The sequence below is a fragment of the Trichosurus vulpecula genome, chromosome 2 (assembly GCF_011100635.1).
Source record: "Trichosurus vulpecula isolate mTriVul1 chromosome 2, mTriVul1.pri, whole genome shotgun sequence".
NCBI lineage: Eukaryota > Metazoa > Chordata > Mammalia > Diprotodontia > Phalangeridae > Trichosurus > Trichosurus vulpecula.
In genome coordinates, this window is record NC_050574.1 from 48569044 (window position 1) to 48583184 (window position 14141).

The window sequence follows — 14141 nt, forward strand, 5'->3', positions numbered from 1 at the left end:
ATACTAGGAAAAATACTCAAAAAGACCTAGGTTCAAATCCCAGCTCATCCACTGACCATCCGTGTAACCCTAGGTAACCCCCTTGATCTCTCTGGGCTTCAACTTCCTCATCTGTAAAATGAATGGGTTGGAGGTGGAGCCATAATAGCAAAGTAATAGAAAGAAGTACATCAGGCTCCCTCCCACTCATCCCCTTAGGCCCCCCTCCAAACAGATCTAGAAAATGCACGAGACTGAAGTCTGATGGAAAAATATAAGAAAAAATTAAAGAGAGTCTTTTCCCATCACAGGCTGGCATAGGGAGACAGTGCACAGAGCACTCCAGTGCAAGGGAGAGGCTGGGCACCAGGGCAAGAGAAGTCCCAGATCCATACTGGGGCACTGGGAACAGGGGACTCTGGAAGCTTTGTCACCTACCACCCAGTTCCAGGTCACAATACCAGGGCAGAGAGAAGAAAGTACACGTGGCAAGGTAACAGCACCGCCACAGGGAACAATCCCAGGACTTGGGCTGTGTATGGAGAGAGGAACAAGTTCAGAAATAAGTAGCCATCATGTGGCTCAGTTCCCAGGAACAGAGCAGGTTCTAAGTTCCAACGTCTAACCCAGTCTGGATCCTGCAAAGGAATAACCAGGGCAGGAATCTCAGACCAAAGAGGATTCTGTAGCTTTGTCACTCAGAATCAGCAAGGTTTCCTAGCTGGCTGATAGTCAGTAGCAATCTCCTGCTGCTCAGACCCAAAGCCAGGTAAGGAACTTGCAGAGCTCAGACCAGGGGGGCAGTGATTAGACAACTTTGGAAGCATTGATAGCTTGCAGGTCCCCAGCCTGAGCTGTCTCCAAGACCCTGAAATAACACAACACTCAATAAACCCAAGAAAGCAGCAGTAGGAGAATCTCCGACCTTCCTCCAAGTGTGCCAAGCCCGGCCCTAACACAAAGTTAAAAGATAAGAAGTTAGCTGGAAAAATTAGCACACACAAAATAGAAGCCTACCATAAGAAGCTATTACGGTGACAGGGATGCTCAAAACATAATCCCAGAAGGCATGAATGACTCCAAAATATCTACAAGCAAAACTTCAAAGAAAACCACAGTATTGGCATAAATTCAACTAGAATTCCTGGAAGAGATGAAATAAGAGTTAAAAAGTATTTTTATAAATCAAATGAGAGCACAAGAGGGAAAAAAAAACTGAAGTGAAATGAGAGTTGTGCAAGAAAGAATTGGAAAGGGAATTAACAGCTTGGTACAAAACCTTGCCTAAGCAACAAACTCCCTAAAAATGAGATTGGACCAAAGGGAAGCCAATGACTCCGTGTAACAAAAAATATTAGAATAAAGCTAAAAGAGTGGAAAAATAGAAGAAAAGGTAAGGTATCTCATAACAAAAATGACCGATCTGGAAAACTGATCAAGGAGAATAAAATTTAAGAATCATTTGACTACCTGAACTCCATGACCAAAAGAACAAAAGAAGTCTAGACATCCTATTTCGAGAAAGCTTAAAAGAAAACTACTCAGGTCTCTTAGAACCAGAGAACAAAGTGCAAATAGGGAGAATCTACCAGTCACCTCCTGAAAGAAGTCCCAAAATGAAAATCTCCAGGAGTATGACAGCCAGAGCTTCCAGGTCAAAGAAAAAAAACTGCAAGGATCTGGAAACAAAGAATTCAAGTACTGAGAAACCCTGGTCAGAATCACACACAATTTAGCAGCCACCACTATGAAGGAATGGAGGCAAAAGACACATGTTTACAGTCAAAAAGAAGTTACCCAGCAAAACTGAGTATCATCGTACAGGTCAAAAATAGGCCTTTGATGAAACAGAAGGCCTCTAAGCGATCCTGATGAAAATATCAGAGCTTCATAGAAACAATGAAGTTCTAATACAGAAGTTAAGAGGAACATAAAAGGGTAAACATGAATGAACAATCATAAGAGACTAAATACGGATAAACTGCTTACATTTTAACATAAGGAGATGAAACAGCTGTGCACTATGAGCCCTGTAATCATCAAGGGTCATACAAGGAGTCTAGTTAGACCAAAAGTCCAATGTTGTTATGTCTTCATATTAAAAGAAGAATGGAAAGAGAGGAGAAGGTGAAAAGGAGGTTAGGGAGTATTTTCTCATATAATCAGGGTGAGCAAACATTATACAACAAGAAGGAAGGGGGGTGGGGGGCGAAAGGCTGCCGCTTGAACCTTACCAGCCATCTGAACCGGTCAAGGGAGGGAAGAACATACATAAACACAACTGAGAACAGAAATGCATTTCACACAACAGGGAAAGAGAAGGGGGAAGTAGAGGAAGGGCAGATTAAGTAGGGGATTAGTCCCAATCAAAACAAACTCTAAGGATAAACAAAAATGTTTATTGCTCTTTATGAGATGGCAAAAAATGGGAATCTGAGGGGATTTCTATTCTGCTGGAGACCAGCTGAACAAGATATGGTACATAAATGTGATGGAATATTATTATATTGTAAGAAAGGATGAAAGGAATGATTTCAGAAAAATATGGGGAGAATTGTATGAACTGATACAGAGTGATCAGAACCAGAACAATTTATACAGTGAAAGACTTAAGAACTCTGCGATCAAAATGATCAACCGTGTTTCCAGAAGACTCATGAGGAAACATGTTTCCCATCCTGATAGACGTGGACTATTTAAGAGTGCAGAATGAGACACATGCATGTATATATACACATATATATTTCTTAGTCGATGCAGAAATTTGTTTTGCTTGATGTAAGAAATGGGAGGAGTTTTGTTTCCACAGAACTAAAGATGTGCTTCCCCGCCCTCCCCCACCCCAGCTTTAGCAGAAATCAGGCCTCAAGGTCGGTCAGGTGAGAGGTCAGAGGCTTGTACGCCTGCGCATGTTTTTTGAGAAGGCAGTCAGGGGAATTAGAGAGGCCAAACAGCTTGAACCAGTTCAAGCTTATCTAGGGTCTGGTCTGGGTCAAGAATCCAGGCCTACTGATTTGCATAATTTGCATATGTTAAAGAGGGAAAGTAGGGGAAGTAAAAGAATGTAGTTTAATCCTAAACTAAGACAAGGAAAATCCAATTAACTTCACTTTTGCTTCTGTATCCTTATTATCCTATCTATATAAACTGTATAACCTAGGAAAACCGTGTAAAAAATAAAGATTGTAAACTAACTGTAACTCTAGCAGGAGTGGAGGGAATGGTTACCCCTGCTCCTGGTGTTGGATTGGTATGTGAGTGTTCCAGTGAGTACTACACCTGCTCTCTCGAGGAGTGTGATAAAGTGCCTTCTTCTGCTCACTCTGGTTCTGAGTTCTTTGGGTGAGAATGGGCAAATCACATGGATCTTCCTAAGGTCAAATGAAAGGAAGCAACAGGCAGCAGAAGCTTGCTGCGCTTACTCCTGTATCTTGTCTTGGGGTGTCCTGTGATCCCCACTGCGGTGTTAAGAGGGCTACCACTCTGGATTCCCTTGGGGAACAAGGGGGTATCACTTGGGACTTCCAGCCCTGTCTCGGGAGCCTGTGAGATTACAGCCATCACTTGGGTTCTCCTTAGGGTCTGACCCCCAGGAGGCCCTGTGATCCCCACAGATTAAGGGGGGGGGCTACCACTTGGTCTTCCTCTGGGAGTTCTGTGGTCTGTATAGCCTTCCCTAGGGAGTATCACAGGGTTCTTCCTCAGGACTTTGGCCCTGCCTAGGAAGTCCAGTGATCCCCAAAACCATGTTTCTCACACTTGACAAGTTTGTAACAGGGTTTTTTCTTTTGTTAATGGGGGGGGGGGTAGAGAAGGAAAAAAGGCAGATTTTTGCTGACTGAACAGAAAAATTTAAATTTTAAAAAAGAAAATGGATGTATTGGATTAGATGACCTCCAAGTTCCCTTCCAGCTCTCTAAATCTATGATCCCATCACCTGAGTTTGAATCCTGGCCTTGCTACTTCTGACCCAGGACACTCAACTTCTCTGGGCCTCCATGCTGAGTGTCATCTGTGGAATGATGAAACTGGACTACTAGTCTTTGAGGCCTCTATTTCTAAATCTCATTAGCATAAAATAAGTAACTAGTAGAGCTTGCCAAACTGTCACTTTTCACTGCATGAAGGTCTCCAAAGTACAGCTGTTAGTGCTTCCTAATAGCCAAATTATCTGAACAATTGCACAGAGTTAAGTTTTTTGTTGGAAGAATCTGAGCAGGAAAAAAAAACATAGGCAGGTGAACAGCTAATTGTACTTTACAATTGAAGGTAGACACCAAGTACACACTCAGTGATTAATGAATTCTCAGTTGTAAAGAAAGAGTATATACTTGTGGGAGTGGTTATGAGTGGATGATGAAGCCACATCCATTAGTATTATATGATGCAGTATAGTTCACTTTAGGATGGGGGGTGCTGATTTTACACTCTCAGGGACTATTCTAGTGGAGTACAATTCCATTAAATTGGAAAAGCGTTAAGCACAGGTCCAATGACCTATGCTGTCCATTTAAGTATCAACCTAGCAAAGTCCATCCAGGCTTTCTGCTGGGTGAATTTCTGCCCCAGCAATTCTCAAAAACTAGGTTTTCAGAAAAGTGTTGTTGCACTGTCAGTGAGGAGAGGATCCACACTGATGAAAGCATTGATGTTTGAGGTATTGATGAAATAGAAGCAAAAAGGGGGTCACTCCTCAGTATCTTGTGTTTAGGGATGTTTTCCCCCATAATGATGTCTTAGGGATTCTGACTCATGTATGGACAAGGATTAAAGGGTGCTACCCAGTAATGACTGCTGCGACTGGCTCCTCCTCCAGCAAGCTAAGGATTAAGTGAAAGATTTGCTAACCTAGATAAGGCAAGATATAACAAGCAAGAGAGGAAATCTGAAAACCAAGGCCAAACTCAGATGAAAAGTTATAGCAAAAACTGAACTTTTTAATTATTTTCTTAAAATCAGTCGGTCAACAAGCATTTATGGAAGCACCTACTACATGCCGGCACTGGGCTAAAGCCTTGGGGGGACAAAGAAAGGCAAAAGACAGTCCCTACCCTCAAGGATATCGCCATCTAATGGAGTGCCTCAAATGTCCATTGATCGAGAAAAGCATAAAACAAACAAGCATAAACATTTGTAACAGAATATTACCGTACCATAAGGAATAATGAGTAGGAAGAATCTGAAGAATCATAAGAAAATTTTACACAAACTCCTTGAGTCCACTTCCTGCTTTTCTCATTTTCTTCTAAATCTTTTGAAATCTGGCATCATTATTCAATTGAGACTGCTCTCTCCAAAGTTACCAATCATCTCTTAAATTACCACACCTGATGGCCTTTTCTCAGTCCTCATCCTTCTTGACCTTTCTGAATCATTTAATATTATTGACCACTCTCCTCTTTGGATTTTCATGACCGTACATCTTCTCTCTTGGGTCTCCTTTTGCCTGTCCCCATCTCAGTCTCCTTTGCTAGATTTTCATCTTTGTTAAGGCCCTACCTGGGCAGGGCTGGACCCTCTATCCTGGGCCTTCTTCTCTTTTCTCATTACACCATCTTACTTGGTGACTTCATCAGATCCTATTGGTTTAATTAGCAACGCTATACAGATCTATACATCTAGCCCTAGGCTTCTCTTCCAAGTTCCAATCTCATCATTAACTACCTACTGGACATTCAGAACAGGATGCCCCACAGACATCTCAAACTAAACACATCAAAAACGAAACTCAGACATCTTTGAACACTTAGGAATACCAATCAATGCAATGACCAATCACAATTCCAGATAACTCATGATGAAACATGCTGCCCAGCTCTTGACAGAGGTGATGGGCTCAGAGTAATGTTATTTTGGGCGGGGAGAGAGGGGGAAGACATGGCTAATATGGGGATTTGTTTTGTAGCCCCAGTGCTTAGCATGAGGCCTGGCACATAGCAGGTGTCTAATAAATATTTACTGACTTGATCATTGACTAATATTTGCTTTACCTTCCTTCAAGAAGTGAAAAGTGCTTTCTAAGCCTTAAAACATTTAGAAATAGGAGTAAGTAGGTATAATTATTCTGAAGTAAGTAGACCCTACCTTAACCAAAAGATCAGTTTTGGTATGTTCTCTGTGTACTTCTCATAACATGGGCTTTGCTGCACTTTTTGGGGGTGATTCAAATGGCTTTTCAAGTTGGACTTAGAAAAATGATCTCAAAGCAGTATGCTGGGGAAAAAAAAAAACCAATGACACTGTAAATGATCTAATCGGGTAGTATTCCTAACTCATTTATATTGTAAGTGGTAGGGATTTGTGTCCTCCTCGCCCTAAAAAAATGAATTTAATGCCTTTTGTTTTTATATATGTCACTTCAGAAAATGCTACCTCTCCTAATAAAACAACAACCACAACATCTCTTTGAATGAACTATCTTACAATGTATAGCTCATTCTGCCACAGTGAGAAAGAGAGAGTGAGGAGTCTGGGATGACTCTGAGGTTTCCAGCTAAGGAAGTTAGGGGGTGAGGAGGTTTTAGGGCATTGTCATTCTCCTCTTACAGATGAGGAAACCAAGGCTCAGAGAGGTTAAAGGACTAACAAAAGGTCATGCAGCTGGAAGCACCAGAGCTGGGATTCCAAGGCCAGGTCCTGCACTCTTTCTGCTATATCCTGACACAAGACTATAGACTGAATCTCTAGAAAGCCAAATGGGGTAAACAGTTTCAAGGTTGACTTCATGGAAGAATTCACATTTCTAGCTACAAGTGATTATGTTTGTGGAAACCTAATGGTTCTGTCCAATCTCACACACTGGGGGCACAGTCACAGGTCTACATTCGCATTCCATAAGCCCCTCCTCTCCAATTTCCCAATTTTCCCAGATGAATGCTGAATGTCAACGAAGAAATAATAAGAAGCAAAGTGTTGGTTCATTTTCCAGACATCCTCCTTTTTCTACAGGCACACTAACAGCCATTTTGCTGAACTCCTTCACTTGCTATGAATTTCCATCAGATTCATCCCCCCCATAACACTATTCCTGTTGTACCCCAACATTTTCACACCTGTTTTTGAAACTGGCTTTCAGATTCTCTGGATAAAGACTGATTACATCTAAAGGCAACCTGAAGATATTGGAAAAAATCCCTGGCTCTGGATTCCTAAAGCCTAGGTTTGAAACCCAGTTCCATTACTTAATGGCTGTATAACCTTAAGACAAGATAACCAATCTCTTTGAGTTTCAATATCTTATCACTAACAGCATATTAGCCAATAAGTCAGTGTCCAAATATGCAAAAACATTCAGTGGGGCAAAGCTCCAGCCATAATAGGGAGAGCTCACATTTATATAGTTGTTTTTTTAAATTTCAAAGCAAATTCTTTACATAAACTCTGAGGTAAGTAGTATAAGTATTATAGTCCCCATTTCACAGATAAAGTAACTAAGGGTCATAGAGAGGAAACAACCTGTCTATAGTGATACAGTAATCATCAGAGTTAAGAGCTGAACCCAGGTTTTCTGAGCTCCATTATACCACGACCTTGATACAAAAGATGCCTTATTTTCCAATCCTCTAATTCATAATGGCAAAAGGGTCTGACAAAATGTGTTGTTTAATTGTTTAATGTGTTGACAAACTGATACACTGACTTTACTGGCCACATAAGCTGTCTGCCCCTGAACAGAGAAGTTTCTGGGCAAAAGAACTCTCACAATGAAAAAGTCTGATGAAGTGCCCCTTCACTTTCTGAGATGACTCACTGATTTGAGCAAAATTACTATAACCTCTCAGGCACAGTCAAGTATATTTCATTTACAGATTTTGGGGGAGAATCCTTTCCATGTGGTAAAAGCCAGTTTTTTTTCATGTCTTAAAATGACACAGAAATTGATGTTCCTACTTAATACCTGCAGTGGCTAAGACTTCTTATCCAGCCCCAACAACTTTCTCTGGCTATAGTTACATCCATCACTACTATGGAGCCAAAAAGAAAAAAGGATATGTATCCACTCAAAGATGACTTTCACTTGCTACAAGCTGCCATAAAAGCTCACCAGGAAAACAGAAGGTGGTTCATGGGCTTGAGGGGAAAGGGGGTGGTGTGAATGATGTGAGATCTGAAGATGCAATCAAAATATCCTTGTCGGGTATTTTCAAATCTAACAAAGATACCCTGCAGCTTTGTAAAGATATTTTCAGGTCTGGTAAAAGACAGCAAATTATGGATTGGACAGAGGGGCCCAGAGGAAGTGTGCAGCCTTGCTGATAAGCTTCCACCTGGACTTGAGGGTACTTCCTCTGCTAAGGACTAAACTGCCTTTAGGTTGTGGGATTAAAACAGGAAGACAGACAGGAATCCTTATTTTCAAGGGGAAAGAAGAGATCAGCTGATAAAAGGATACATGAGAGCTGTGCTCTAACACCTAAAGGGTTGTCATATGAAAGAGGAAGAAGGCCCAGGTAGCTCTGCTCCAGAGAGAAGATCCAGAATTCATGGATGGAAGTCAAAAGGAGACAGATCTTGACCCATTTCAAAAAGTAATTTTCTCACAACTAGCATTAATTAATTCTTTTCCCTTAACACTAGATCATATGACAACAGCTTATAAAACCCAAGAATGAAATATGCTCCGTTCCCCAACTTTAGAATTGGCTGTTGCTACATAAGGAAAGTCAAAAACTAAATAAAAGTACAGCTTGCTTTACAAAAGATAAAATAGATAACTTTTATTATATTAAGCTTCTGCATAAACAAAATTAATGCACCTCGGATAAGAAGGAAGCAACTGAATAGTAAAAAAAAAAAACAAAAAACCTGTATAAAATTTCTCCAAGGGTTTGGTATCCAAGATAAAGAAATATTTAATAAATATACATATATATATATAGTTACATAACTTCCATATAGTTATATAACTAACAGCCACTCCCCAACAGATCAGCCATAAAAGGATAAGAACACACAGTTGTCAAAAGAGGAATTGCATATTACTCACAACCACATTTAAAGAATGCTCCAAATCACTAATGAGAGAAACGCATCCCTGAGGTTTTACCTCACCCTCTGCAAATTGGCAGTTGACAAAACATGGCAAGAGTAAATGTTGGAGGGAATGTGGAATGACAGGCACGCTAATATATTGTTGGTAAAGCTGTGAATTGGCACAATCATTTTGGTAAGCAATTTGGAATTAGGCAAATAAAGTAACTAAAATGTCTGTTCTCTCTGACTCAGAGATCCCTTTACTGGGTTGATATCCACAAGAAAGCTACTACAGAGAAGAAAAGTTCCCAAACACCCCAAAATATTTTAACTGCATTTTCTGTGTTAGACAAGAACTGGAAATAAAATAGCTGCCCAGTGATTGGAGAATGGGTAAACAAATTGTGGTAAATGAATGTAATGGAATATTGCTGTGCATACTGGAGTATCATAATCTTATATAATATGCATAATGGAATATTACAAATGACTTCCTTGTAGGCAGCTAGGTGTTGCCATGGATAGAAAAGGTGCCTGGAGCCCGGAAGACTCATCTTCCTGAGTTCAAATCTGGCCTCAGACACTTCCTAGCTGTGTGACCCTGGGCAAGTCACTTAGCACTGTCTGCCTCACTTTCCCCATATGTAAAATGAGCTGGAGAAGGAAATGGCAAACCACTCCAGTATCTTTGTCAAGAAGAGCTGGACACAACTGAAAACAGTGAATAACAACAAATGATTAATGTGAAGACACAGAGAAGCAAGGTCTTGCATGAAGTGATGCAGGATAAAGTCGGGAGAGCCAAGAAAACAACATACACAGTGACTACAACAAATGGAAAGAACCACCACCCCTGAAAATCAAGAGTGAGTTTAACAAAATTATAAAGATCAAGGATGGCTTGAGAGAATAGATACGAGAGGACACTTCCAACCCAGCCTTTCATGGAGCCAGAAGGTCCGTGGGTGTTGCACATAGCACATACTTACAGACTTTTTCCAACGTATTGTTTAGTTGTGCTGATTTCCCTCCCTCTTTCTCCTCTCTGTCCCCCCCTCCCCCTTTAACTGCCTAAGCTATATCAACAAATGCAGGTAAATGACAAGAACTTTTGGCTGTTACAATACAAAGGACCTTACAAACTGGGTATATTGACTGATGAAACCGATACACCTTAAGGAAAAAGCCTCAAGATCTAGCGTCTAACACTCTTATCCAGGGAAGTAAATTGTTTAAATCAACAGTGGCTGTTTAGAAAAAAAAAGGCAGCAAGAAAAATCCTACAAGGTCTTAATCTTCCAGCCAACCTAACATATTTAATAAACAAAGTTTTTTTTTTCCAAGTGATTTTAAGAACAAAAACTGCCTATAGCTAAGCAACACACTGTGTTTTAACAAATCAGTCAAGCCTGCCTTCTTGCTTTCGTATTCACCAATCTCCTCTCTCCTGCTAAATTACCCTTTATGGATGAAACTACACCCCTCCAATCTCCCAAGCCAAATTTCTCCTGTTTACATCAGAACTCAACGTCCAAGTATTAGAAAACCCTCTCTCCTCCTATGCTTTAAGTGCCAATCCCTTCTGCTCAAATGCTCTTCCAACACCTCAATACGGATGACCCTGGGTTCTTGAAGGTTGCAGGCACAGCACAAAAAGTTCAGGCATGTCCTACTGGAAAATCTATATATGAGAAGTCCAGGGAAGGCCCGTGAGTCTATCCTGAAGTTTAGAAAGGCCCACCGGCGGCAGCTTCCTGGGATCTCTCGAAGCCACCTTAGTCCTGGCTCTCATCCCCTCCTGCCTTTCACTGCATTCAATACCTGCCTCCTTTCCTGCCTTTTTGTTTTTCTCTAAGGCTGGGGTCCCTGCCCTATTGTGAGATGCACATGACACAGCAAAATGTCACTGCCACACACAACCACATGAGGATTGTTTGTTCTCTATGGGCGAATGCCACCTCTTGTGGAATTCCAACACAGAAAGAAGCAGGAGAAAAACTGGGTGGGAGCCCAGTGAGAACAGCAGGGTTTGAAATGATCCATTTGGCTGATTTCCTGCAAATGGTTCAGAACTCAACAGAGCTCCACCCTGACCCGGAAGAGCAAGAATGTTTACTAGAAAGAGACTCTGGTATGTTCTCTTATTTGATCTATCAAATATCTATGATCTATCATTGTACTATCTTATTTGATCTTTACAATAAACGGGGGGGGGGTAGGTACCAATATTATTCCATTTTATAGATGAATAAACTGAGGCAAACAGGTGAAGTGACTTGCCTTAAATCACACAGCTAGTAAGTGTCTGAGGCCATATTTCAACTTAGACGTTTCTGGCTCTAGGCCCAGAGCTCTATCCACTGAACCACTCAGCTGCCTTCAGCACTCCTTAAAATCAGATTGTTTTGCTCACTTTTACATGATCATTTAAAATTTGTTTCCTTCTGTATGCCTTTCTTGGGTCTCCTCTCTAAGCAGTCCTGTTCTCACCATATTCCAACCACCATCACCACTGGGATATTTCTAACCAAGGCAAATTGGAGAAGATGTAAGGGAGACTAGAGAAACTCATCTTTTGGGTCCCCTCCCCAATTTCTGAACCACATTTAACTACAATCTTCTCTTCCCTCAACTGAGGGTTGGCAGATGCCAACTCCCCACAACCACCTCCCAAATGGACTTCCAGAGTCCTTGGCATGATACCTGGGACACAGTAAGCACTTAATAAATGTTTATGAACTGATACGTATAATTCAAGATACAACGGTGATGGAGGGCTTCTAAGAAAAGTGAGGGAAACCATACAAAAGTAAGACATCTCCTGCACACTGTGTTCTGGTCAAAACACAATGCTTGGCCTCAAGCTGTTCAGCCTCTTCTCTACATCTGGAATTTCTTCTCTCCTTTCCACCTACTAAATGCTCTGTCCAACACCATCTGCACCTCTCCCATGTACTTGGGGTGTACTAAAGCAACCTACTTTGGTGTTCCTCCCCTACACGATAGAATGTAAAGACCACTCAAGCAAGGACTAGACCCTATAGAAATTTTATATATACAATGCTTGATGGAACTGATGGAGGACCCTTGAGATAAAGACTCTGTTTTTGTTTTCATCTATATCCTGAGCACTAGCCCTTCGACCACCAGAGGGTCTTTTTATTTCTGTCCCCACCACCGATTTCATCCCGGTAGTCGGTCAATTAGCATTTATTATGCACTGGGCCCAGTGCTAAGCTCTGGGGATACAAAGAAAGGCAAAAACTGAGCCCAAGCCCCCAAGGAGCTCAAGTTCTAAGAGACAGCAAGTAAATAATGAGCATTTACGAAGCACCTACTAAGTGCCAGCGCTGGGGGCATAAAGAAAGGCAAAAACAGAGCCCAAGCCCCCAAGGGGCTCAAGTTCTAAGAGACAGCAAGTAAATAATGAGCATTTATGAAGCACCTACTAAGTGCCAGCGCTGGGGGCATAAAGAAAGGCAAAAACAGAGCCCTTGCCCTCAAGGAGCTCAAGTTCTAAGGGAGGAGACAGTAGTAAGGAGCTAACACTTATTAGACGCCCAAGGTGCCAGGCGCTGCGCTGTAACTCACACCCTGCTAAGTTTCTCCGGGGCCGGGGCTCGGAGAAGTTCGGTGACTTGCCCAAGGTCACATGGGCATTACAGGTCCGGGTCTGGACTGCGCCCTCCCTACCCGCCGCCGGCACCCAGGGGGCGTTCAGTAGGTCAGAAGGGCCGAACGCAGGGAGCCAGACCCGACCCCCTGCCCAGGGTGAGAGCCGGGGTCACCACCGGGGCTGCCCCCTCCTCCAGCGCCGGGGTTGAGGAGGGGTCAGTCATCTCGGCTCAGCTCATGCGGAGGGGCCGTGGGGGAAAGCGGCCGGCCGAGGAGGGCGCTCCCGGCAGACTCACCCCTTCCCCAGCAGCGGCCCATCCACATGGCCGCTCTCCAGCCCCAGACAGCGCAGCCCGAGGCCTTCTCCCCCCGATCCCGCCGCGGCCCCCAGCCAGGAGCGACAAGCGCGCACGCGCGCTGGCTCCCTTCCTCCCCCGCCCCCTCGGAACGCTCCACTCCGCTCCCCACCTCCCCCGCCCCCTCGGAACACGCTCCTCCAGTCCGCCCCCTCCCCTCGAGAAACTGCCCCTCCCCCCTCCCGCTTCGGGGGTGTCCCCCCTTTCCCACGCACAACTGCCCCCCTTTCCTGCCCCTCCCCCGCCGACTTCTCAAGCCCCTATCAACAGGCGCGGCTGTCTTCCCTCCCTAGGCTCCATGCCCCTCACCTGCCATGTCCCGGACCCCGCCGCAGAGGGAGGCGCATCACTGCCGGACGAAGGCCGGGGACGGCACCTCAGAGCAGACAAAGGGCGCCGCCATGTTGGAGCCGGGCGGAACCGACCTCGCAGTGTTTCCCACGGCCGCCGCTTCCGGCGCATGCGTCGCGGTCGTTCCGGCCGGCAGGCAAGCATATAGGGCGCATGCGCTGTGTCCCGACCTCGACCCTCAGGAACCCTGGGGAATTTAGGGGAAAGAGGGCCAGGGAGTCACGTGGAGTCCACATCTGGGAGCTGCCAGGACAGCTGGGCCGAGCTAAGGCTGAAGGGGCACCGATGAGTTTTGGACTTATATCTCAAATATGTCGACCCTAGGTATAACCCCTACAGTATAACCAGAGATAATTGCCAATTTAATTAAATTCAAAAAGTATTCAAATTACAAATTCAAAAAGTGCTGTGTCAGACACTGCACCAGGGACTGAGGGAACTGACAAAAATCAGTCCCCACCCTCAAGACACTTACAGTCTACTGATGCAACATATACAGTGCTAACCGTGTGCCAGACCCTGCACCAGGCACTGTAGAAACAAAAATCAGTCCCTGCCCTCAAGATACTTACAATCTACTGATACAGTATATAGGGTGCTAATAACTATGCGCCAGACCCTGCACCAGCCACTGAAGAAACTGACAAAAATCAGTCCCTACTCTCAAGACACTTACAGAATACTGATAAAACTTACACAGTGCTGATCCTATGCCAGACACTGCACCAGGCACTGTAGAAACTGACAAAAATCAGTTCCTGCCCTCAAGCCACTTCCATTCTACTGAAAACTTATATAATGCTGTCCTATGCCAGACACTGCACCAGGGACTGAGGAAACTGACAAAAATCATTCCTTGCCCTCAAG

The 14141-nt window shown here is 43.5% G+C and overlaps 1 protein-coding gene across 2 annotated transcripts in view; it reads right to left on the reverse strand.

The window, feature by feature from the left end:
• The window catches only part of ZBTB17 (zinc finger and BTB domain containing 17), a 60725-nt gene extending 47372 nt beyond the window's left edge, over nt 1-13353 (reverse strand). The window contains exon 1 of one of the 2 annotated variants that reach the window (XM_036747227.1): nt 13233-13353. In XM_036747227.1, coding sequence (XP_036603122.1) covers nt 13233-13239 — 7 coding nt within the window. In that variant the 5' untranslated portion in view covers nt 13240-13353. The remainder of the gene's footprint in view (nt 1-13232) is intronic. The other variant, XM_036747230.1, reaches the window with a different exon arrangement.
• Between the last annotated feature and the right edge of the window lie 788 nt (nt 13354-14141).